Below are 26,663 nucleotides of genomic sequence, written 5' to 3'. Positions count from 1 at the left end.
GAGCACATGGGCTAGTAGCTGCATCCTAGTAAAATAAATGTACTGACCCATAAGGGAATTAGTGCCAATGATTGTTTAAAGTTCGGACCTCTTAAAGTTTTCTCCTATCTCTATGTTAAACAATGGAAAGTTTTACCGTATGTTCAAATAACATCTTCATCAGGTTCACAACAGGATACCTTAGTTAATTTTCAGTTCAGTGCTTGATAGGATTTTCTTTTTCTGGCTGGTTGGGTGAAAGTCTAGACACTGAGAGACGAGGCTTTAGTGGGGCCTCACAATATAGTTATTGTGAATGTTAAGTAGGAGCAGCTTCCTCTGATGTACGGACTCCATGCCCAAACCAGCAGTACAAAGACATGGCTTTTGTTCCAGAGGAGAAGGGCTAATCTAAATGCTGCACAGTGTGAAAAACTTTTTTTATACAAGTGGGGAGAAAAACTTGCCTTAAAGGTGAGAGGTCAGGAGTTTAACCCCTGACCATAAAATGAGAAACCAGCAGAGTGGGATGAACGAGGGCGGGAAGAAAACTCTTCAAATACTCTATGCCTTGTTTACTCAAAATGGGTCAAGAAAATGATTGTTAAGGGTAGTTATGTGACTTCTCATACAGTGTATGGTTCTCAGGTGCCTACTGATTTGGGTGTCTTGTCATTGTTACAGATTCCCCCCACCCCCATAAAGTGTGAGGAAGACCAAAGTGAATATTTTTTGCTTCCTCTGGTCTTCAGTACACAATCACCCATTTGAATTCCATATAAGAATGCATATTAGCTTACTACCTCTAGATATGCAAAACAACTATAATTAATCTCTAAAACCTCACCTTTTTGTCCCTCAGTAAGAAATGTTATCCATCAGAATAGCCTACAGTGTGGGCCTTCCTCATGCTGTTTGTTTGGCAGGCAGGGGGAAGGTGTCTGTAGTTAATGCAAAGGTCTTTGGGTGGTCACTGCTATTGTGCAACACCAGGGGAGAGCTGTTTCCAGTCGCAGTGCAAAAGAGATCTGGACATTTTTCTCTCTGATCTTGTTTTGGTATTCTAAGTGCTGTGGAACAGTCACAATCCAATTATAAAAGATGAGAGTTGATGTTGTTAATAGATGGATATTCTGCATGTTCAGTATACTCAGAATGCTCAGATTTGCTGCTGTGATCTAATCTTCTTTGTAAATCAAGCATCAGCTATCAAGAGTATTTAATATATTTGGGGATTTTGCACTTGTTGCCTGGAACTTGTGCATATTATGGTTTACATTCAGAAGGTGATGGTAACATTCTTTCTTCATTTACCATCTTTATTGTTGATGAAATGCCACATTCTTAAGCATATTTACTTGTAAACAAATCCCTTATGTTTGAATAGAAGAATGTGTTTAGAAGTATGCAATTCAAGTGAATTTGGCATTTTAACTTTAGACTTAATTTTTTTTAATAGAGTGATCTAGCCATGTTGAGAAGCTTTGCTTTCCATGTTATATAAACACATTTCTGTTATCCTAGCATCTCAGGTCAAACAGGTTACAATGAGATGAGTAGATGTACCACAAGCATATGAACATGTGAAGCTGCCTTCTATTGAGTAAGACCATGTACTGACCATTCCTATTGGCTGAGGTTCTCCAAGTTTTCAGGCAGGTTCTTGACTAGTTCTGCTCTGGAGATGAATTTAAAAAGGATCTCAAGAGCAGACCTAGTCAAGAGCCTGTCTGAAAACTTGGGAGAACCTCAGCCATAGGAATGGTCAGTACAGAGCTGGATAAATCAATGGTCTGATGTGCCTTCTTTCTTCAACTTGGAAGCATTCAAATTTTGCACTTGGCTTGGTAGTCACTGCTATTGTGTTTTCCCATGTCTGAAGTACACTGTGGGTGCCATTGGGCTTGAGAAGGGTCTCTTGTATTCTGCTGTACTTTGGAGCAGATAGAAACAACTGAGGCTCTTGAATTGTTTCTGCCTCCCTGCAAGGCTCAGTGTAGTAGAAATAACTGTTTCAGGTTAATGGATGGTTGGAAGGCCAGATCTTGTTTTGGGCTGAGATTTGGGATTAGCAGAAGCATCTTATGTGGAGATTGGGAAGGCAGCCCTAGGAAGAAACTGGTGGTTATCAGTGGTGATGTGTTAATACATTTATGGAATCCTTTCATTACGCCATCCTATTGTTGAGGCCCTTATACTATTATAAGGTAGAATAAGTGATCTGAACAAACCTGGACAATGTTTTTGGCAAATCCCTCCCCCTGAATATTTGTTACAGTTACGATAGTTTTTCTTTGTAGCTGCAGATTAAAGACCAATTTGAAAGCTTCTTAGAATCTTGACCTGTGCTAACTCAGCAGAGGCACCTTTTAAAAATGATGATTCTCTTGTAGCAAGAGGGAGGAACAACTGTCCGTATTCATCTTAACATTGCTTCTTTTCAATAATTATTTGTTGGTCTTATTAAGACCTTTGTCTTTTTAAGACACTGAGCTCTTTTGGGACATTTCGTTATTTCATTTCTTTTGCTTTATGATGGCTTTGTGAAGTTTTGGGTGGTTAAAGATTGGCATATGAATGTTCTCAATAATAATTAGCACAAGCAGCCACTTAACATGAAGACTTTTTCACATGGTATAAATCATTCTGTACTACACTCAAGACACACTTTAGATCAGTGGTTCCCAACCTTTAGGAGCTCAGGGACCACTAAGGCAAAATTTGGAGACGGCAGGGACCACATGCAACCCTTGCACACAAAAAATACAATTAAATTTGTAATACATAAGAAGATTATTTAATAATTAATGTGGTGGTTGTGCTTGCATTTGCTTCACTAGCTGTGAAAGTCTTGTGTTTACATGGAATACATGGAACACAAAATAATTCCCCCCCCAATTCAGTCCAGTCTCTTTTTCCCCACACCAAACCACATTACACACAGCCCTTGCCTCCACAGTTCCTTTTGTCACACAGCCCTAGCCCTGCTCCCCCCACTTGTGAGTCCAGAGTCCTTAGGAAACTGTTCAACACAATTTAGGCAGGTCGGTCCTGAAGGAGAAGCACCAGCTCAGAGCGACATCTCAGAATGGCTGCTGCATGTCTCGGGATGAAAAGTCCTTTTGGTGTGCGCTGCAAGGTCTTTAGGGGGGAAAAAACCTCTCTCCACTTCCTGTTCTTTTTGCTGTCATGCTCTAGCTGTGAACTACTTTCGTTGGAGCTAAGAGAGTGTGAGCAAGCCTATAGGTAGGCTGCAACCACAAAACAACAGCTGCCTACTCTGCCATTAGTCTCTGGAACTCCTCGCCCCAAGATGTGATGATGGTGTCTAGACTAGATGCCTTTAAAAGGGGACTGGAGAAATTTCTGGAGAAGTCCATCACAACCACAGTGTGACTAACAGCCCCATTCTAGGCATGTCTACCCAGAAGTAAGTCCTATTATAGCCAATGGAGCTTACTCCAAAGTAAGCATGGATAGGATTGCAATCTGAGGAGATAGGGGAACTGGCGAAGTGTGGGGTGGGGGAGGGCTCCCCATGGACAAAGCTGCTGCTGCTCTCTGAGGAGAAAAAGTCAGGGGTTACACCTGCTGTACTTGGCTATGGTCGTGCCTGTTCTGCAACTTCTGGAATTGCTTCTCCCCAGGTGGGCAGCTTGCAGTAAAACAGCAGAGATGCTGCCTGTTTCCCTCTCCAAAAGGGGTGCAGAAACTTGGATACCTTGCTCCACCCTGGGCATTAGAAGAGCACATCCAGGGGGCCCAATCCTGCCAACTGGGGCTCTGGGGGTTGAGCATATTGTTTCTCCCCTCTCCTGCTGCCACACTGCCTTCAACTCCCTTCCTCTGTGTTCCCTGGCCAGCTGGAGTCTGCACTCCCAGGGAAAACACATCCAGAGAAACCCACACTCAGGGAAACTCCCCCCACCCGCCCGCCCACCAGCGATGCCTTTGGGAGCTTGCTCCTCCTCCTCATTACTCCCATTTCTCCCCTTCTCAGGCCCCTCTCCTCCTCCCCCTCTGGCCCCCCCTCCTCCTAAGTCCCCCCCACCCCCCTGCCCGCAAAAGGGACTTCCCAGGCTGGCTGGAGTCCTGCTCTGACTCCAGAGAAACCAGGCTGCCAGGGCTCACCTGAAGGCACAGGGTCAAGGAATGGAGGCAGTGGGCGGCAGGGCACCTCTCTTCTACATGCAGCTGAGCCACAAGGCTGCACAAACGCGCGCACACCTTACAAGGTGCCTGCGCTTCATTTTTTCGCTTGTCTGGCCACTCACAGACAAGGAGGGAAGGGAGATGGAGTGGGGAGGCAGGAGATGGAGGAAGGCTATGCTCTGATTGGCTCTGAGCTGCTCTGATTGGCTGCAGGTGCTGCAGGGGCTTTTTTTCTACCTGGAAGGGCTTTTTTCCCCCTTTTTTCACCAGAGATGTCGCGGACCACCTGGGGGGACGCTGCAGGCCTCCAGTGGTACGCAGGCCATGGGTTGGGAACCCTAGCTTTAGATGAATCACGTTTCAGAGTAGATTTTCATTTATCAAGAATAACTGACCAAGAGGAACATTTAGCTTAATTAAAATCATGAGTGCTTGCCTAAAACTTGAAAGGAATGTGGATTTATTATTATTATTATTATTATTATTATTATTATTATTATTATTATTATTATTATTATTATTATTATTATTATTATTCTTCAGAGGCCTGCTTCAGCTGTCCTTTTCTTCATTTTCTTCTGTCATTTTCTTCGCTGTCATGCTGAAGCAGGCCTTTGGAACTGCAACAGAAGGCATCTATCTCCAGACCAGATCTGACGGAAAGCTCTTCAACCTCTCCAGACTGAGAGCAAAGTCCAGCTGAAATGTCTGCGTGACTTCCTCTTTGCCGACGATGCAGCTGTCACTGCCCACTCTGCCAAAGATCTCCAGCAGCTCATGGATCGTTTTAGCAAGGCCTGCCAAGATTTTGGACTGACGATCAGCTTAAAGAAAACACAGGTCATGGTTCAGGATGTGGACTCACCTCCCAGCATTACAATCTCTGCGCATGAACTGGAGGTTGTCCATGTCTTTGTGTACCTTGGCTCAACGATCTCCGACACTCTTTCTCTCGATACCGAGCTAAACAAACGCGTCGGTAAAGCAGCTACCACGTTTTCCAGACTCACAAAGAGACTCTGGTCCAACAAGAAGCTGACGGAACATACCAAGATCCAGGTCTACAGAGCTTGCGTCCTGAGTACACTTCTGTACTGCAGTGAGTCATGGACTCTCCGCTCACAACAGGAGAGGAAACTGAACGCTTTCCACATGCGCTGCCTCCGATGCATTCTCGGCATCACCCGGCAGGACAAAGTTCCTAACAACACAGTCCTGGAACGTGCTGGAATCCCTAGCATGTATGCACTGCTGAAACAGAGACGCCTGCGTTGGCTTGGTCATGTCGTGAGAATGGATGATGGCCGGATCCCAAAGGATCTCCTCTATGGAGAACTTGTGCAGGGAAAGCGCCCTACAGGTAGACCACAGCTGCGATACAAGGACATCTGCAAGAGGGCTCTGAAGGCCTTAGGAATGGACCTCAACAAGTGGGAAACCCTGGCCTCTGAGTGGCCTGCTTGGAGGCAGGCTGTGCAGCATGGCCTTTCCCAGTTTGAAGAGACACTTTGCCAACAGTCTGAGGCTAAGAGGCAAAGAAGGAAGGCCCATAGCCAGGGAGACAGACCAGGGACAGACTGCACTTGCTCCTGGAGTGGAAGGGATTGTCACTCCCGGATTGGCCTTTTCAGCCACACTAGACGCTGTTCCAGAACCACCTTTCAGAGTGCGATACCATAGTCTTTGAAGAATGAAGGTTGCCAATATAATATAAAATTATTATTATTAAGGTTCTTCAAAATCACCATGAAATTTCAAGGCAGGATTAATGTTTGTGTTCTTTTTTTAACCATCTGCTGGAATAATAATTCTGAAACCTTATAGAACCTTGTATTTTCTCTGATATATTCCACCTAACTTTTCTATCCATGTACCATTTTTTTGTTCCTCTGAACAACAACAAGCTGGCTCAATCCTTTATTTATAAATCATGTTGTGTAAGTGCAACTTCAAATAGAACAATTGATACAAGTGATGGATGAACTGTATCTCAGCACAAGGGAGAAGGCCTATAACTTACTCTAGTGGCACGATTCCATTAAAAGGTTTCTTAGCTGTTGGACTAACACTGATTTTTCTCTGAGCAATCATATTAACCTGTTTTCTTTGCTTCATTCTTATCAGAAGTTTGGTTTTGACTTTAAAGACAGGTATGTGAAGTATGTCAAAACATAGGTTTTCAGCTACATGTTGCTGTCACGGATAAATCAGTGTTTGAATGTATGTGGAGCGGCATTTACATTTTTTTCCCATTTGCTCACGTGGAAGGCCCTTGGGACAGATGGCCCCTCACTGTTGATGGTTCGATTTCAGTGATCACCCACAGCTTCAGAAGAGTGCGAAGAAAAGAAATTGCTTTCTTTGTCAAGGTGTTTTCAATTCAATTCTCACCCATTAGCCCTGTTTCGTTAAGTTTTGAATTAGTCCATCAGGTGACTGATGAGTGTATTTTCTTCTTTTCGACTATTGAAAAAGGCTTGGTGTAAAATGGAACAGGAAAATTTAAAAAAATTTATATTTATTGATTATTAAATTGTATTTAATCTATAACACAATTTGATATATTTGAACAGTCAAACACTACTGAACATAAGTAGCAGGATTAAAAGTTTAAACCTAAAGTAGAGATCTTGGACTTTTGTGTATTCTTTTCATGTTTACCTGTAAAAATTAATATTCACAGTTCAAATTTAGTTGTGATTTTTATGTTTAAGCTGGGGGAACTTTTAAAGACTTCTTTGTGCAAAAAAGAGAGGTTAGGTTCTCAAGTTAAATTCCTAGTGGAATTTTAGGGCTGCAAAATATAATCTGATACAGTTGGCAATGTCACAATTAGAATGGTTTGAATTATGTTATCCTGGAATAGTCCCCAGAATGGGAATTGATCCATCAGATCAGGTTTGGCTTCTTAGTGTCAACTAGGTCCCCCAGTGTGTCCCTGCGTTACCTGTGTTAAAAACAGAGGGTTTGTATTTCCTTAGTGTAAAAAAAGGGGAGGTAGAAAAAAAAATGATATGGAAAAAGATTTTTGTTTGAAAAGGATTTTGTTTCAACTTCTTTTTGGATTCTTGAAATATATTATTGGTAACAGTAGAAATAAAATAACCCATGTGGTATAGTATTGAACAGTACTGCAATTCGAAAGCATTTGTGTAAAAATGTGAACAAACTTTTTGGCAGTAGTTAGACAACTTTTACTCCCATAGATTTCAGTGGGTTTCAGCAAGCTCCACTATCTTCTAGATTGTGGCCAATTTGTTTTATATTATCTGTTCTGCACAGCGTCTTTTGATGATGCAGATGCTGCTAAAGAATACAGAAAGTTTTGTGTTTTTTTTCCTGAAAAGGTAGTCATGCTTTCTACCTGCTTTGAAATGTGGATGTAGATGATATGGTCAGGTGTTAAATTATTTAAATTAAAATTGTTAAAAGTTGTTAAAATTAAATTATTTTATTGCATCAATAATGTTCATCCATTTCATGAGACTTGGAACAACTTTACAGCTTTTTTCCTATCTACTAGCTTTGTGTAATAAAGGGTAGTCTGTACTAGTTCCCCCTACAAATTTTTGTATTTTTCAGGTGAGACATACTAGGTAATTGCCAGCCTTATGTGGTGGTTCTTCATGCTGAAGTTTAAACTTTCATTTTTAAAAATTAAGAATATTCACTTATTACCACTTATTTCTTACATAATTTTGCAGATGCTGTTACATTTCTATACAAGCCTATATTAAGTAGGTGCACTTGGGGTTCTTTTCTTGAGATCTTTTGTTTTGTAGAGATCCAGGCTAAAAGCTTGGCATGTTCAATTTCATCTTTGTGCTCTTTGTGCAATGAACCTTCACCTGATTAAGGTTTTCATTTTGGAGCATAACTAATGGCATTGGAGCCAAACAGGCTTTTCTTTATATTCCCAGTGAGCTGAAAATGACTTTCTACTCTTTCTTTAAATGGTATAACACAATCTTGGTCGAAGGGGAGTGACCTTCCAAAAGGGTAAATGATGAATCCTTCCCTTAGCAAGAAAGAAAAGAAAAAAGTTACATGTTGTAGTTTTTAAGGACTTATCATAACTAGTTAACCCAGACACGAAAAGTTGTGTGTCTCCCCTTCCCCCGAATTCTTAATGCTGTTGGTAGTTTGCTTAAATGAGTGCCAAAAATATCAGAACTCTGTGTGGAAATCTCCTGTGAGTCAATGGAAATGAGGGCACAGTCGTAACCAACTTTCCTAACCATCACTGGCATAGCTGTGCCAATGGAGCATGTGCTGCATCCTGCAGTTGGGGGGGGGGTCAATCACAGAAGCCTCCGCAAGGTAAGGCAATGCTTGTTCTCTTACCTCAGAGTTGCATTGTCCTTACCTCAGTGGTGGAAAGTTGGTTAGGATTACACCCTGAGTTGTCCTAATTGCTTAATCATGTTTACTATTGGGAGTGGGCCACAGGAACACATATTCTCTTCCTCCTGATAATTCCCTCACCTTTCTTCAGTGGTCTTAATCATGGTTGGGTTATGTTGATACCATCCTTAAACATGGTTAGCAATAACCAAGATTCCCTCTTAACCAGGTTTTGCTTACAATATCAACACTATTTTCAAATCAGGATTCAGAGGGGATCCCTGGCTAGGTAAACTCAGTGCTGACACAACCTTTAATCTGGGTGGATAGTATTGCTATTGCACAATCTGATGATCTATTCCCAATTGCTTAACCAAGTTTCAGAGATTGAAAGCATTACTTCTGTACCAGCCCTTTGTACTTCTTAGATAGAAGAAACACACAAAAAATGCAAACAAGAACAAATTACATTTTTACTTCTGTTTATAAAAATATTACATTACTGTAATGTATAATAAATACATTATTATTGTACCGCAGACTTCAGCAAAGATCTTTTTTTTTTAAATGACAGTGTATTTGAAAAGTAAGGGACCTGATTTTCCTAGCCTCATCCCTATTATTATTATTATTATTATTATTATTATTATTATTATTATTATTATTATTATTATTATTATTATTAACAACAGTATTTGTATACCACTTTTCAACGGAAAGTTCACAAAGTGGTTTACAGAGAAAATCAAACAACTAATGGCTCCCTGTCCCAAAAGGGCTCACAATCTAAAAGGATGTAAACGAACACCAGCAGACAGCCACTAGAAAAGACAGTGCTGGGGTGAGGAGGGCCAGTTACTCTTTCCCCCAATGCTAAATAAAAGAGCACCCACTTAAAAAGTGCCTCTTACCCAGTTAGCAGGGGTAAGGATAGCAGAATTAAGGATAACATGACAGGCAACTTTAGGGTAGTAGCCAGGTATCATCTCTGGTCTTGTAGTAAACATAATAGTGCATTATACTGACTCTATTGTTTACACCCAACACTGTATGTTTTTATTTTATATTGATTATATTAAAATTTTAAGAAAATATCTTTGTTAAAATTGTTAGTAGGAAGCTGAAGACTTGAGCGACATGATAGCAATTCCATTTATGAATTTTCTGAGGGAAGTATTTCTTCGGTTGTTTCCAAAACAGTAGTTTTCCTGAAAATTGTGTCTTCTAGAAGTTCCACTCACTAATGATACAATTACAGTAACCATACTGTCCTTAAAACTAGAATGATGGATGAGTGTCTGTCTGTCTGTCTGTCTGTCTGTCTGTCTGTCTCTCACACACACACACACACACCTTTCCTCACCCCACCTGTCTTGGCCAAGGAATTTTACCAAGTAACTTTTCCATGCAGTTACTATAGTAAAAGAGAATTTATGAACCAATTTCTTTCATGAACAAAAATACACCAAGTTACATGATTTGTATAAAAGTATGCTTTCAAGCATTTCATAAAGTGACACTGACATTTGCATGTTTAACCTTAAGTGCCAGACAAGCTAACAAGTGTAGCAAGACAAGATAAATCCCCCCACTTTATTAAGGTCTTCTTTCCTGTTTTGTTCTTATTCTTTTGATTACTGATGCCTAGAAAATACTGACTACCTTTCTCCTTTTGATTTGTCCATGCTGCTTTTTATTCAGCTGCTGAAACATTTTCTACTTTTGAGCTAGAATTTGAAGAAACCCCCCCCCCCAACCTTGGATGCATCTGACAGCTGTGTATCTGGTTTCTAATGTGGCTCTATCACATAAAAATAAGTGAAAATAGAAAGAAAATTTGAAGCTGATATGCTCAAATTTTCCCAACCCATATGCAGATCTTTTTTACATGTATCTATTCTGTCAAAATTATTTCATCTTTAAAATTTCAATGTCACTTACTATAGCCATTCCCTTTTAATTTTGTTAAATAGGCTGTAAAAATAGTCTATAAGAGACTATACTGAGATTATTAAAAAAGTAAATTCTTCTATTTTCAGAGCAGTTACAGTAGCCATCTGGTTATCCAGAGGTTGTCCTAATGCTTATGTGTCTTCAAATAAGGTTTATTGCAACCAGTGTATGATGGAATTATAGTTGCTGTTTTTGAAATGATTACTCTATTGGGTGTATTTTGTAAATAATTACTGCAAAAGACACATTGTAGTGAACTGACAGGTACAGGTACCTTCTGTACAATTTGTCACTGTAGTTGTAAATTTAGATATTTTTTCACATAGTCATGGGCAAATACTGGGCTTTGTAGAGTAGCATTTGGCATTCTTCTTTCATATGCTAACCAGGCATCACAGTCCTTCTAATTAAGAATTGATTCTAGGTCAGGTGCCATGCATGGTTTGTGTTGTGCATAGTTATGCATAAACCATTTAAACCAAAGACTTTGACTTTTAGTCAGTTTTGCCTAGAATTGGGGCCAGTATGTAGGTTCTAAGTACAGGAAATAAGTCCTCCAGCAATGTACATTTTTAGTAATAATAGTGGTAACCGCTGCTATATCTAAGCTCTTTGAGGGCTTACTTATAACAGACTATTCTCAGTGACAAACCCTCTTTGTAGCTCTTCTAGAGCACATTGCACTATGTAGCTAAGGAATAGCTAATTGTACATTGCCAATAAGCAGGTGTGGTCACATTTCAGCTAAGCCTGTGTATACTTTGTAATTTTTCAGAGACTTGGAGGTGGACTTGTCATTTGCTTACAAAGTCATTTTCTCCTGCTCCTTTGATCCATGTTCTTGGATTAAACCAGTTTTGCTTGTTTCTATGTCAATTCAGATGGTACTTGTGAAAAAAGTTGAAATACTCTTCTTTACATAAGCCCCATTGCTGCAAGAAAAGTGTGTATAACTGTCATAGTCACCCATTGAGACTGTGCCGCAATATCACTGTTAATAAATAACTGTCCCATCCCCTTGGATTGAAGTAATAATTGTTGTTATTTATATGTGTATCTATTTATCCAGGTACTTTATATTTAACATGTAGTACTTGAAAAGAGTGCTCTTGATTTCTTTGATTAGTAGTGTGTGCCCTCTTTTCTCTTTGGACCTCAAAGCAACATTTTTACCAGTTTACGCAGTTGTGTCTTTCTTAAGGTGAATGAGTGGGTTTGATAATGCTGAATACATATTTGTTTTCCAGAGAAGACTTTCCACTTTGGGACCATTTTTGAAAATATGCACAGCACTGGCCTCATAATGCATAAGACTTCAGTGCAGCTCTGAAATATTCTACTACCTGGACCTCTGCCAGGCTCTCCAAAGCCAGTGGCCAGTTTGAAGACAGTTCTCTACCAGTCTCCCAGTTGAGGTTCTGCCTCGGGGAGGATTGTCTGCTTTGGAAAAACTGGTGGAGAGAAAATGAGCTCTGTGCTGTGCCAGCTGCTCTGAAGCCAGTGCTCAGCTGGAGAGCTGTATTGCTTCCCAGCTTAATGGGAAGCCTCCTTTCCCAAACCTGATGCTCAGTTGGAATGTTGGTAGGACAAAATTGTGTTAAAATAGAAAAGCAGCAGAAATAGATGCAGATGTTTGCACATTAGATTTTCATGCATCTCCGTGTTCACCCATGTTTTCTAAAAGAAATGTGGAAAATGACCCAAGCAGCAAATCTTATCTGTCTTTGCTAGGTTTTGTTCTTATATAGACTGTCACTAGGGCAAGTTGGGGAAAATGTTGTTTTCCTAAACTGTTCTAGATTTAAAAACTAAAGGGAGTGGAATCAATCTAACTGATAAATGGTTGCAAACTTCCACTCATCCAAACTGCCGCCAAAAACCCTACCAAATTCACTATGTCTTTTACTGGTAACATTCCTTCTTTATATAAAAATCACACCTTACACTGTCTAATCATTGCACACTAGTACTTGCGACAAGAGTCATGCAATCTGTTTACCTCTTGCATGAGTATTTCCTCTTTTATAGATAACTTTACCAAAAAAATAATACAAAGTAAGGCAATTTGGTTGTTAAAAGTAACTAAAGGGTATAATTGCATTAATTCAAGTTTAGAATTAGCTTTGCTCCAATTTTCTAATGCAATTATACCCGTTAGTTACTTTTAACAACCAAATTGCCTTACTTTGTATTATTTTTATAGTATACCTTGAATCTCTTAACACTAAAAACTTTTACAGAATGGGAATTTTCCCTTTAACTAGAGCTGATTTTTTTAAATCATCTCTTCCAAAATGGATTACAGTAGCTATGGCTATGAACAGAATGTGATATTTAAACACAAAGCAACACGTGTATTAAAAGGTGCATTTTCTTCATATTACCTTTGCCTCTAGTATAATATAGATCTCAGGTTGCAATTATTGGAGGACATATACAATGCTGTGATCTTACATTTCTATGTTTAGATATTGTGTTGAAATGAATGGGGTTTAATTTTTGGCTCGGTTCTGTTTTACATTTATTGAACTGCAAAAGAAACAAGGGTACTATGACAAACATTTAGTTTCTAAATAATCGAGAAAGATTGATATATAACACTATAATAATCACCGAAGCTAGGATCTATTCTGCATGTGTGCGAAGAGTGTTTCCATGTGCAGAGAGAGGGGCAATGTTTCTAATGCTGGCAGAGATAAAGCACCTAAAGGTACACTGTGCAGGAAAGTTCAGATTGGAATACAAGCCCTATGCAAAGTTTCCCAAGTCAAATATGGTTTTATTTAAGGAAAAATACATCTTCGTGGGAAAAGATGGGCTCCTCCATCTTGCCTGTCTAGGTACATGTTTTTTCTTCATGAAGAAGGGAGGGAGAGCAGGAGGAAGTAAGGTCTAAAAATAGCACTCTGAGTAACTAAAGGGCCTGCATTATTTGCAAACAGTAAAGAGAGAACACTTTGCCCCGAATCACTGTCTTGCTAGCCTTACTGCCCCCTGGCTGGTACAACAGTGCCATATGGCTGCATAATCCAACCTCTTATCTGGTGACAGTCCTGATGCCAATCCAGTGTCTCCCTGACTTTGGTGTGACTTTTCAGAGAAGAGAGGTTATGCCAGAACTGGGGATGCTGAAAAGCTTTCATGCATGAGCAGCCTCTCACAAGAGCTGATGTAGTCCAATATTCATAATATTTATATTTTGTAATTATAAACCATACTTGCAAGTACTTTTTGATGTTTTCCTGATAGTCACTTGATAAATTAAATGAAAAGTTTTTTTAATACAGCACAGGTTTTTTGGGTTAAAAAGGCAACATGACTGGATATAATTATGTAACTGAAACACATGTATGTTTCATAGAATACAAATATAATTTTAAGATCTTTCTAATCCATTTTGAGTAGTAACAACATATGCGTAATTGATCAATTTAGTTCAAAATAGGAAACTAAAAGATGTGTGGTGAATTATCAATCATCTATGGCGTCATTGGTTTTTGCTTGCTATTCCTGTTCTCTCACCCATAAAATCAGCATAAAATTGACCTAATGTTGCCAGATCAGATGGATATCTAGTTATCCTCCAGGGAAAAGTAAATTCTCTCTTTGTAAATATCAAGAGAAAGTATGTAGTTGCAGAATAGGATTATACTTTCTCCTCCTTTGCTCTTTTGTTTCTCCTTCTGCAACTCTTCTGATTAGTTGTCACAAAACTGTGACAAGAAATGAATGTAACCTCCAAGAAGAAAAACACAAAATGTTGAATGCAATAATGGCTTAATGATCTCAAACTCCTCTCTAAAATGTTGCAGTGATTGTTTCTAAAGCCTGATGCATATCCTCCAATATTTTACAGCTGAAATTGACTATAACAGTTAAGAAAATGTTCTTACATTTAATAGAGTGCTCAATTTTACAGTGAATCTAGCTGTACTTTAGAATAGCTGCGACTCAAACATATTCAGCAATAATAATAATAATAATAATAATAATAATAATAATAATAATAATAACTTTATTTTTACCCCGCCTTTCTCCCCGAAGGGACTCAAGGCGGCTTACAACATATTAAAAACAATTTAAAAACATATTAACACATCATAAAAAACAGCAGTCAGAGTAAAAAAAAATAGGTAAAAAGAGCATAGAGCAGCAGCAAGTCATAAAAGAATCAGGCCTGTAAAAAATATTAAAAGATGTTAAAAAGATGTTAAAAGGCCGAGAACTCAGAAGGCCTGTTTAAACAGAAGGGTCTTCAGGCCTTGCCGAAAGGTCTCAAGAGAGGGAACCATTCTTAAGTCAAGGGGAAGGGAGTTCCATAGCGTTGGTGCCACTACTGAGAAGGCCCTATTTCTTGCAGCCGCCCCACGTACCTCCCTAGGCGGCGGCACTTGTAAAAAGGCCTTCTCTGATGACCTGAGAGGGCGAGCCGGATTGTACGGGAGCAGGCGATCTCTAAGATACCCTGGTCCAGAGCAGTATAGGGCTTTAAAGGTCAATACCAGCACCTTGAATTGGGCCCGGAAACGAATGGGCAGCCGCTGGAGAAGCGGACTGACAGAGTCGAACCGCCTACCTCCAGTAACCACACGGGCCGCCGCATTCTGCACTAGTTGCAGTTTCCGAACCGTCTTCAAGGGCAGCCCCACATAGAGTGCGTTACAGTAATCTAATCTCGATGTCACCGAAGCATGGATCACCGTGGCCAGGTCTGCACGATCCAAGTACGGCCGCAGCTGGCGCACCAGCCGAGGCTGAGCGAAGGCCCCCCTAGCCACAGCCGCCACCTGGGAATCCAGGAGCAACTGCGAGTCCAGGTGGACCCCCAAGCTGCGGACCTGCTCCTTCAGAGGCAGTGCAACCCCATTCAGCGCAAGCCGATAGTCCAGCACCTGCATAGAGGATTTCCGAACCAAGAGAGCGTCTGTCTTATCCGGATTTAACTTCAGCTTGTTAGCCCCCATCCAGATCCTCACTGCCTCCAGACAGCGCTCCAGGCCCTCAACCGCCACCCTGGAGTCTGGAGGAAAGGAGAGATAGAGCTGGGTGTCATCAGCATATTGATGGCACCCCACTCCAAACCCCCGGATGACCTCTCCCAGCGGTTTCATGTAGATGTTAAATAGCATGGGGGACAGAATTGAGCCCTGTGGCACCCCTCAGCTCAAGGGCCAGGGTGTCGAACAGGCATCCCCCAGCACCACCATCTGGTACCGACCCTCCAAGTAGGAGCGGAACCACCGCAAAACAGTGCCTCCAGCTCCCAACTCGGCCAATTGGCCCAGAAGGATACCATGGTCGATGGTATCGAAAGCCGCTGAGAGGTCCAGCAGGACCAACAGGGACGCACTCCCCCTGTCCAGTCCCCGGCGTAGGTCATCCACCAAGGCAACCAAGGCGGTTTCCGTCCCAAAGCCCGGCCTGAAGCCAGATTGAAAAGGATCCAGATAATCCGCTTCATCTAGGACCCTCTGGAGTTGGGACACCACCACCCGCTCAATTACCTTGCCCAGAAACGGGATGTTGGAGACTGGCCGGTAGTTATCCAACACAGTGGAATCCAGGGAGGGCTTCTTCAGGAGGGGGCGAACCACCGCCCGTTTCAAAGCTAGTGGTAACGTCCCCTCCATCAAGGAAGAGTTGACCACCCTCCCTGTCCACTCAGCCAGCCCACCCCGGGCAGCTCTTATCAACCAAGCTGGGCAAGGGTCGAGCAGGCAGGCAGATGGCCTCACACTCCAAAGGAGTCTGTCCACATCCTCAGGCTGTACAAGCTGAAAAGAATCCCACAACACAGGACAAGCAGTTGCCAAGGGGACATCGTCAGACACTGTCAATGTGGCATCCAAGTTGTGACGAATACGATCGATTTCGTATTCGACATTTACTATCAACATTTACTATCGACATTTACAGCAACATTTACTATCTTGATGGGGGCTTATGGAGGGATAAAAACAAAGTGGGCACTGGCATTTTACATCTGCATGCATTCTATTATATAGGAATAGCCTTTAGAAATCTTCGAAAATGGGTGAAATGTTAATTCTCCTGCATATGTGTACACACTAATACAATCTTAAAAAGACACCCTCAACATCTCCTGAAAAGGCAAAGCAGAGAGTGTTTTGCCAGAGGAAGGTATAAGAAAATATAGGACTGCCCTGATAAATAGGTCTGGTTGGAGCCTATGCCTTATGTACATGCAACATGGCCAATTTCTTAACCATGGTCAGGTGTGGCTTGTGGTCTCACATGTTTCTTTCCTCCCTTCCTCCTTCTCTTGTAAATGTCTCCTGCTCGTATTTCTTGGTGCTAATCACATTCCATGATGACTACAGTTTGTAAGCCAACTTAATGCTTATTAAGATGGTGGGGGGAAGTAACCATTGTCAAGCAATTGGCAGTGTTAACATCTGCGCTGGGTTTTAGTACACCACAAATCCCCAGCATATGTATTGTTTCCATTCCACAGGTTTGTTAAAGCATCACATTTTGCAAGTATCTGTGCAAAAACGCCAATGTAGCCATCAGCAAGTTGGATGCCTGTAACTCAGGGAGCTGGTGTAATAGTGATTGCATCCCAGTTCTGTAATGTAGCTGTAATTGTTTCTAGTCAGCAATAAGTCTATCATGCTGTAGACTTCCTATTCAGCCTCTCTCAGAATAAGAGTTATTTATTCATTACATTTTCACTCCACCATTCCTTGAAGAAGTTTAGTATGGTACACATGATTCTCCTTCATCCATTTTATCCTCACTTATTTGTGAGATCTCTTGGACTGAAAGAGAGTGACTGGCCCAGTGTCATCTGGTGAACATAGAAGGGGTTTTGGACTAGGGAGTTCCAGGTTCTCAACTAGCACTTTTAACTACTAAACTATACTGACTCTCAACCAATGATGGAACTCTTCAGTTCCCAAAGCTGTTAGCACAGAGGGTGAGTTTACAGAGCAGCTGCATGTATTCAAGACTGTGGTCCCAGGTTCTTTAAAACTATCATACCTTGTATATACAGGTTGGGAATCCTTTATCCAAAGTGCTTGGGACCAGAAGCATTTTGGAGATCAGATTTTGTTGTACAGTTGTGCGTCACTTAGCAACAGGGATTTGGACTGGCACGCCTGTTGCCAAGCAAGGCTTGACGTTATGTGAAGCCTCCGAAGGCAAGGGAAGACCCACTCCCCTGCAAGACTCAGAAAAGCCTGCGAAGGCGAGGGGAGACATGCTCCCCTCTCCTCTGGAAGCTTTTCTGAGCCTTGCGGAGGCAGCGCCCTTTGGTTGGCTACCTCTTTAATGCTCACAATGCCCATTTTGGGCAAAAAGACACAATTTCTGGTTTCCTGGGAAACCAGAAGACGTGTTTTTGGCGGAAACAGTCAGTCTTAGCCTTGTAGGGGCAGAGCGTGGATGTGCACTGCCTCTGCAAGGCTCAGAAAAACCTCTAGAGGTGAGGGGAGCATGGCTCCCCTCGGCTTCAGAGGCTAGGGGATGAACAGGGACCAGCAACGGCCATCGCATATGTGGGTTGTGGATGGTCAAAACTTTGCTAAGCAACACTCATGTGTATTTTGGAATACTTGAATATACCTATTGAGATCTTGGGGATGGAGCCCACATTTAAACATGAAATTAACTTATGTTTCATATACAAAGTCTGAAAGTAATTTTATACAGTAGTCTTAATAATTTTCTGTTTTTTGTGTGACCTGTCACATGATGTTAGGTGTGGAATTTTCCGCTTGTGGCATCATGTCAGTGCTCAAAAAAATTGCAGTTTTCAGAATACTTTGGATTTTAGAATTCCAGATAAGGGATGCCTAACCTGTACTGAAAAAAAGAGAAAAGAACCCCCAACATATTCTCAAGAGTTGTGCCCTAAGTGGAAATCTGGGGAGCTCTCAGAAAAGCAGGTTATAAAAAAAGAATTGATGCCTGGGATATTTATAAGTAGTGAATAAATTCACTGAAGGGATGAAAAAGGTGAAATGACATTTGCCTAGTTATGCATCTTATCACAGCCTGTTGGTATACCACAGAATATATGTCAAAGAGCAAAGTAATATTGCTGGGCAAGAAACAAAGATTGCAATCCTATACATGCACTTACCTAGAAGGAATTCTCATTGAGCTCACTGGAGTTGAGTAGACATGTCTAGGATTGCACTGTAAATTGTTTAAAATGTTACAAAAACTTAATTCTTACTTACTGGATTACAGTTTTTAATGGTGGTGGAGATCATTCTGTAATGCATTCTGTATGTGGAGACTTGGGTAAAATGGAGGCCCAGATTCACACCCTAGAATACTAGATTCTGGGACAGAATTGAGACTGAAACTTAAAAAAAAAAAAAAAAAAAGGAAAAAGATTAGAGCCTTCCTGATGCTGCAGGAGTCTTATTTTAAACCTGTGCTAGTTTAATTACAATAATAGGCATCTCATTGTTGTGAATGTAGCAGATGCTAAGCTGCAGTATGTGATGATTATGTTGTGGTATTCTGTCATATTCATAATCTACAGATGTAAATTCCAAGTCTGTGGTGGAGGAAAACAAGAGTTAAGAACAACAAAATTGTCTCAAATTATGACATTTGAAAAATGTATTTTATAGTCCCTCCTCACTGAGAAAATAATTTAGTACAGAATAACCTTCTATTGTTGTGTTAACAAATACGCAGGGAGTTTCATAAATATGAAATTAAAAAATCTTTTGAATAATCCAGAATCCTAGTTTTGAGACACTTTTTTTGTACCTGTCTGTGAGCCTGAAGCTACGTTGACCCTTTTTAATATTAATGCGCTCTGCTATAATACTCTGTTCCTTTGCCTCTGATTAACTCTGTCTGTCAATTATTTACAGATCCTGTGGTTTTGTGGAAGTTCCCGGAGGACTTTGGAGACCAGGTGAGAAACATGAGATTGATCTTTTTAAAATGATGGATTAATAATAATAATATTAGCATCATCTGCCTTTCTACCACTTTTAAAACACTTCTTAGTTATAGAAAGGCAGATGGTTGATGATAGCAATAAAAGAGTCTTCACCAGTTGATTTGATCATTAAAATGCAGGAAGCATTACATACTATGTAGGATGTTTTCGTGGATTTATCACATTATTATTTTTAATCTGGTCTCATATTAGGACCAAGATTCTGCTTACTGTTTCTTCCAGCAGCCATGAATACTGTTTCAATTGAATAGCTTGAAGAAATTCTGATTGACACATGGAATGAAAACTATCACCATATGCATATCACCAATGACATGTCCTCATGTTTTAGACATGCTTCTTTACATGTGCAGAAATAATACTGTTGCAGCGCATTGGTTGTGTATATGGTATATCATGGGGGGAGGTATTTCAGCACTCATGAAAATGACCTCCTGTACAGTTAGAATTTATGTCTAAAATGACACTGAAGTGTATTATGACACTTCAGCAGGTACCAATTTAACAGGAGCTTAATCTTTCAGCAAACAGGTGGTGAACCTTTAGCGACTGCACAATAGATTATGAATACTTGAGGGGATTTTTAAAAATCGATTCAGCATTTTCATTTTCATTTTATTAAGGTCTTTTCTCTTTGTTCTTCCTGTGCATCAGGGAGATTTCTCAATTTTGGTTTGTAGTGTGTCAGAAATCTGAAGAAAAGTAGAATATATAAACAAAAGTTTGAATTCTGTTTTTGCTATGGGAACTTATTTGAGAGTAATATTACTAAAACAGTTATAACTCAGCATTTCTGTTGGAAAAATACTAGTACTGAAATTCTGGACACATTTGTCAGCTATGCATATGTGAGATCCATTAAAGCAGTGGTTCTCAAACTTTTAGCACTGGGACTCACTTTTAAGACAAAAATCTGTCAGGACCTACCGGAAGTGATGTCATGCCCAGAAGTGACATGATGAAGCATGAAAATTTTTATCAAACCTAGGCTGCAATCCTACCCACACTTACCCAGGAGTAAGTCCCATTTACTATCATTGTTAAAAGCATATACACAGTAGCCTGTTAAAAGTACAGGTCTGTAACATTTCCCCAAATGCAGTTACATATCATGGTAGCATCAAATCTACTGTATTAAAGATAAAATATTGACCTGAATGGGGCCCCACCTGAAATTGGCTGGTGGGTCCCGACCCACAATTTGAGAAACACTGCACTATACTCTATTTCTCTTAATTATAATTGTTTGTGTCAGAGGTTTAGAATTCTGTAGTTTTCTATATGATTACACAGGCCTACAAAATTGAGGGTCAGAAAAGTTTTTCCCAAACTTTATGGTGGTTTGATATGAATTTAGGGTGCTGATTCCAAAAATGGCATCCGTTTTGCCCTATCACGCCTAGTTTTGGAGATATATTATAGCCTCATTAGTGAATGGTTCAAGCAGCTTCCTCATGAGGAAGTCATGGTGTAGGCTTCCTCATGAGGAAGCTGCTTGAACCATTCACTAAAGAGGCTATACTATATCTCCAAAACTAGACGTGATAGGGCAAAACAGATGCCATTCTTTTGAATCAGCACCCCAAATATACCCAGGAATTGGTGTAACGTTTAAGGAAGCAAAATGTGTGTACTGTACTTTGAAGCTTACCAGCAGATACAGTACAGTGACTTGTTTTCTATCTCTCTCTCTGTCTCTTTGGGAGGAAAGGAATTATAAGTGCATGGGATCATTGCCTGGTCAAACTCTGTGTATTCTCCTACTACTTTCAGATACCTGGAAGTTGTAAGAGATTATGTAAGGCCTGCCCTAGCAATGAACCTCTTATCTTTCCTCCCATTTTCTTCTTTCTTTTGCTCACTGTAACTTAAACTAGTTGTATCTGAAAAAATGAGAAAGAAGAATAACCTTATTGGGCTGCTGATCATATGTTACCCTGGGTTTGGGTCAAAAGCTCTTAGTTGACAGCCTCTGTTTTATAGTCACTGTAACTTTGAGACAAGGGAAACCTAGTTATTTTAAATATAATTACCTTTCAGTGTGAGGTGAGATTGAGAAATATTTTATTTTGGGCCTATGATTGCACTTCTAGCCAGTACTCATCTGCCTGCTTGAGTCTTGGACATAAACAGTTGTGGGTTTTGTTGGTATCGTTCTACTGTTTGAGAGGCAGTTGTATATTCTTCACTATCTGCCTGATAAAAAATTTCCAGACTGGGCTGCTACACAACAGCAGTGGTTCTCAAACTGGTGGATTGCGACCCACCAATTCGTTTAACGCTTCCCCGTCCCTTTAAGGGATGGGGAAGGGGGGAGGGATCAGCGCAATTCCCAGAATTGTGTTGCTAAGGGACGGGCCGGGGGGTGCTTTCACTTACATTCAAGTAGGTGGGGCTGCAGAAGGTGCAGGGAGCCCTAGGCAGCCCTCCGCAGCACTCCCCAAACCTCTTGCAAAACAGAAGTGCTTTGCGCTCACTTTTACTGAAGATTCCAAACCTTGGGGAGTGCTGCAGAGGGCTGCGCAGGGCTCCCCACACCTTCTGCAGCCTGCTGAAGAGGTAGCCTGCAGCCTTCCTAGTTAAAAGTGCAAAGTACCCCCCTCACCCCATTAGCCTTGCGATCCTGGGAATTGCGTCACTGCCCTAGTTCCTCCCTGCAAACACTTACCGAAGGAGTAAAGCTCCCTCAGATTTTGAGAAATGCTGCGCTACAGCAAAGGGGGGGGGGAGAGAGTGAGTGCAAGTGAGTTGCATGATCTTACATAGTGTTTCCAATGTGATGTATGGCAATTACCTCAAGAACTGGGTTGTACAATCTCCTGGCACAAAATCAGTTTATGCATCTGTTCTTCTTCACGTTCAGTTTCATATGTTGCACCGGAACAGCAGTTAAAGTATAGTTTAAACTTCCTGTCCCTCTACTTGTTTGTAATGTGCAAAGTTGCTCTTGTTCTTCATAGTGTATTAGAATGCATGAGCAGGACACTTATGTCTTCTTTCAGATCTTTCCTTCTTCCCTCTCCAGGAAGGATTCCCCCTTTCCTTTCCTTGTTGACATTTAGCATGAATAGATTTAAAAGCACAGCCAAACTAACCAGGTACTCCTGTACCTATTATTTATAAATTCACTTAATATCATGAGCTCAAATCATGGTCTAAAACAACCATATTGAAGCATGACGAGCATGCTCGAGAAATATAGCATGACGAGAAAATGCAAATGTATGTGCTACATAAAAAGTTAAATCCAAAAATGCTGGATATTGTAGTGGAGGTCTGCAAGCTAGTGAGAAATTTTTTTGCGATTTTTTTGTAGGATCCACAGAGTAGCATGGATTCATCCTAAAGCTTGCATTAGCCAGAGGAATTTCCCTTTTTCTTTGAGCTCCAAGATACCTCACAAACTACTTTTGATAGTTCCCTCACTTTCAAAAGCAGAAAAACAAACCCAAAGCCTTTTGAGCTCATGGGACTAGTTCTACAGTTCTTTGAATCTAGACTATAATCTTTATGGAATTATTTGGTGGTAGAGGTTGTGTTTCAAAGATGATATCAGTGACACAAGTGCATTTCAGTCAAAAAAAGGTTTGATAGTGCTGCCAATTGAAATTTCAGTGTCTCTCTCTGGTTTTAGAGGTCAGAGGATAAAAAAGTTATCAAACACACTTAGAAATACCTGTATATTTTTGCCTCAGACCACATAAGTTATGGTTATGCGATCAACAACTATGTATTTTTTGACATTTCCATAAGTAATGTATCCGAAGCACAGGAGTTTATAGGTAACTTTTGCAGGTAGTTTGTGATGCATGTAGTGAAATTTAGCTTTTTCTGCCAGAGGCCTGCATTGTAGATATGGAAGTGGTTGGGGAGAATATAGTTTGCTTCTTGAAAATCAGGACAATTAGAGGTGGGGCTTTTCCTGGGACATGGCTTTGATAAATATGGTTGCCTCTGCTGAAATTCTGCTGGAATTGGAGGGTATTCTTACACATCAAGAGTAGGACTACAGCATTTCTCCAGTGCTGCTTCATTTGGACTTTTTTCCCCTTTGTCTTTCAATTCAGTCATTGATGGTGCAGTGTGAAATAGAGCCAGGCATGGAGGTGGGGCTTCCTCCCTTTTCTGCAGTGAATTGCTCCACCCCCAGCTGCATTTTTCTCTGCTGGGGAAAAGTTATGAGGAATCTTTCAGGAGAAAAAATAAAGTGAAGAGAAAAGGAAACTCTCCCCTCTGCACTGGTCTTCCAAATCAGATTGCAGTCTTTGTGCTGAATTTTGTTTATAAAGGGGAGGGGAGAGTGAAAAAGAATCATGGAACTACTTGTAACATGCATTTTCACCTTCAGCAGCTGTGAAATATTAGATTGTTGCTTTAATTTTATGGAGGAGCATGGGAAAATCCAATAAAAACTTACTTTTTCTGAAATAAAACCTAACGGCAAAGCTGGAAATAGCATACAGGCTCAACCTTATTATACACAGATTTTTTTATACACAGATTTTTTATACACGGATTTGACTCGACATCAATGGCCACTGTAAATGAAAAGGAATGTGCTGATCCCTGGAGAAGGGGAAAAATGCATCCCTTTAAAATCACAGTTTAAAAAATACTGCTTTTCTTACTGTTGTAGAGAGACAGTCATGCAAGTGATTACAGGTATAATCTAATTATCCATGTATTTTTTACCAGTGGAAAAATCCATGAATTTTCCTATCTCAATGCAATGAGAAGAACCCTTTCATCAAATTAAAGGAAAACAGTTGTTTAACAATAGTTAATAGGAGAGAGGGCAGCTAGCTGACAATCCATCAATCATTCTCTCTCCAGGCTTCATTCCAAGTCAAAGCAACCCCTCCCCTCCCCTCCCCTCCCCTGAAAGAAAGATCACTTTGCTCTGGGTGAAGGGAGGGGTCACTGGCTCACCTGGAGAGAGACTGACTAATGGATTGTCTGCCTAATGACTCTGTCTTAATGTTACAAAGGTCAGAAAGGCTATTTTTAAATTACTGGAGCAAAGAGACTTAAATTGATTTGTTTTAGTGCGACTTTTGCCATCTATATAAGTTCTGGGAATGGAGCCCTCATGAGACTCAACCTGTATTAATGTTGACATCTTATGCCACCTCTGGAATGACGCAAGTCTGAGGAAACCCATTGGGCTGCAGTGGCTTACTTGGGGGTAAGGGGAAGAGTTTCCTCTTACCTCTGGCTGAACCACTTTGGGCCCCTATCTTGCGCTGGATACAACGCACGCCTCCTGGCCAGCCTGTTCCAGCGCAAGATAGGATTGCACTGTTAGTGAGTTAGCTTACCTGTTTCCAATCTGAATTAAGACATTGCAATTTTGGGTTGTGTGCGTGCATGTGTAAAATAGGTAAATGAGCACTATTATTCTAGATATGAATTGCCTTCATACATCGTTCACTATTAAATTACAATGAATGGATTATGTTGATCAGTTCTGGGAACATAATGGGGTTTAGCTCTTATTTTGTAAACAGAGCAATATTTTCTTGTTTAAACTTTTTGATGGCATGAGGGAAATACCCTTGACATTCAGGTACTAAAGAGCTGGAAGGACTCCTAATCCTCCTTCTCTTTCACCCTGAGCACACATTTATGTCACTTGTACTTGAGCTCTCTGTGTCTTGCAAATACATCCTTGACAATTTCTGAGTTGACTTTTCTTGTGTTTGCTGGACAGGTGGTAAGTCCAACTACATGTATTGTACCATGGCCTTGTTTTATAGCATTTTTCCATGAGTTTAAAATGTTGAAATTGATCAACATATGGTATAGGCTAGCCTCATCTCTACTAACTCTTTTGTTATCTTGTTATTGTTATAGGACTTAATGACAGTTGTAAGCTACAGTGCTGGATGTAGGGGTTAGTCCACCCTGGGGAGAAGAGGGAGAAACAGCAGTGTGGATTATGGAAATATGAATTGATCTAAGAAGCAGCTCTCTGGTAATAGAATGGGGCTCAAAGAAAGACAGAGGAGAAGCTGGTGAAAAGACGATGGAATATGATGTGAAAATGATCATTTGAATGCTTTCCTTTTCATTCCCAGCTGCTGTGTTCTGGTGAAAAGGCATGCATTTGTATATCTTAAGGCTGGGTGAAAAAGGGCCAGATGAATGGAATTACTTGTTAGATATGTTTTCATTTTGAGCCAGATAAATTATGTGCATTTTAATAGACTGTATGCATATGTTACCCATTTTATTGTATAGCTGTAATATTAGAGACTACTTTGTAAAAAATACTTTTCATTTTTATCAAGAGCAAAATTTAATTTAATATGGGACAGTCTTTCATATAATGCCTGCTAGCAAACAAAAAGTGGACAATAGTTTTGTCCTGTATGTCTGACGTTAAGCACTGTTTTAATAAAATGAACATTTAATAACAAATTTAATTGATATTGAACAGTTGAATAGTCAGTCAGTGTGTTTTGCACAATAATTATTGTTTACCTTGGAGCCATACCTATAGGAAAATTTCTTGCAATATCTTTCTGAGGTACAATCTTGATATGAATACACGTTTACTTCGATGTATGCATGGAACCTTTTTGAAAGGCTACCCATTCACATCAATGAAGAGTTCTCACTGAACTGTCAAACTTCCGTTGTCATTGCCAAACTTTTGACCTCTTTTTTCCTTTCAGCTCTGATAATGTGTGCATGTGTATTATTAAAATATGCATATTGCCTTTATATCACAATTCATGCTCAAAGTGGTCATAGCAATAAAATCACAGCTGAAATTAATAATTCCCCCCCCCCCCCCGAAAAGTGTTCTATGTTTTTTCTGGTTTTTCTCTTGGTCAGACTGCATTTACAATGTAGATTGCACAAGCCTGTACCAAATTAGCCCATGTCTGTTGTCTTCTGTGCTCCGTGGGTCATTTGGTGGGCCACTGTGAGATACAGGAAGCTGAACTAGATGGGCCTTTGGCCTGATCCAGCAGGGCTCTTCTTATGTTATTACGTTCTTAAATGTCTGCATTGGTTCCCCTATTGATGGTGTCATCTTTGCCACAAGAACTAGGCTTGCTGGAAATCATATAAAGTTTTCTTGAGCTTTGTTCTGTTATGGGTTCCTGTAATTGTTTTGGATAATGAACCTCACTTCTGCAGTTCGTTGCTAGAGTTACTTGTTAGAGAAGTAGTAACCCTTTGGGTTAATTACAGTGACAGAAACCTAAACCTTTGAGTTTCTTGCTAAAAACGTGAAAAACAGTGAGGGGTAAGAGTGATTTGGACACTGGAG

The 26,663-nt window shown here is 40.4% G+C and overlaps 1 protein-coding gene across 2 annotated transcripts in view; it reads left to right on the top strand.

The window, feature by feature from the left end:
• Positions 1–26,663, top strand: part of DENND1B (DENN domain containing 1B) — a 251,161-nt gene that overhangs the window by 37,864 nt on the left and 186,634 nt on the right. For both annotated transcript variants that reach the window (XM_066623653.1, XM_066623652.1), the window contains exon 3: positions 19,290–19,333. In XM_066623653.1, coding sequence (XP_066479750.1) covers positions 19,290–19,333 — 44 coding nt within the window. The remainder of the gene's footprint in view (positions 1–19,289; positions 19,334–26,663) is intronic.

This window comes from Tiliqua scincoides, chromosome 4, assembly GCF_035046505.1.
Source record: "Tiliqua scincoides isolate rTilSci1 chromosome 4, rTilSci1.hap2, whole genome shotgun sequence".
Classification (NCBI taxonomy): Eukaryota; Metazoa; Chordata; class Lepidosauria; order Squamata; family Scincidae; genus Tiliqua; species Tiliqua scincoides.
The sequence above is the reverse complement of the archived record's forward strand: the minus strand, read 5'-3'. Positions and strand labels throughout refer to the sequence as shown.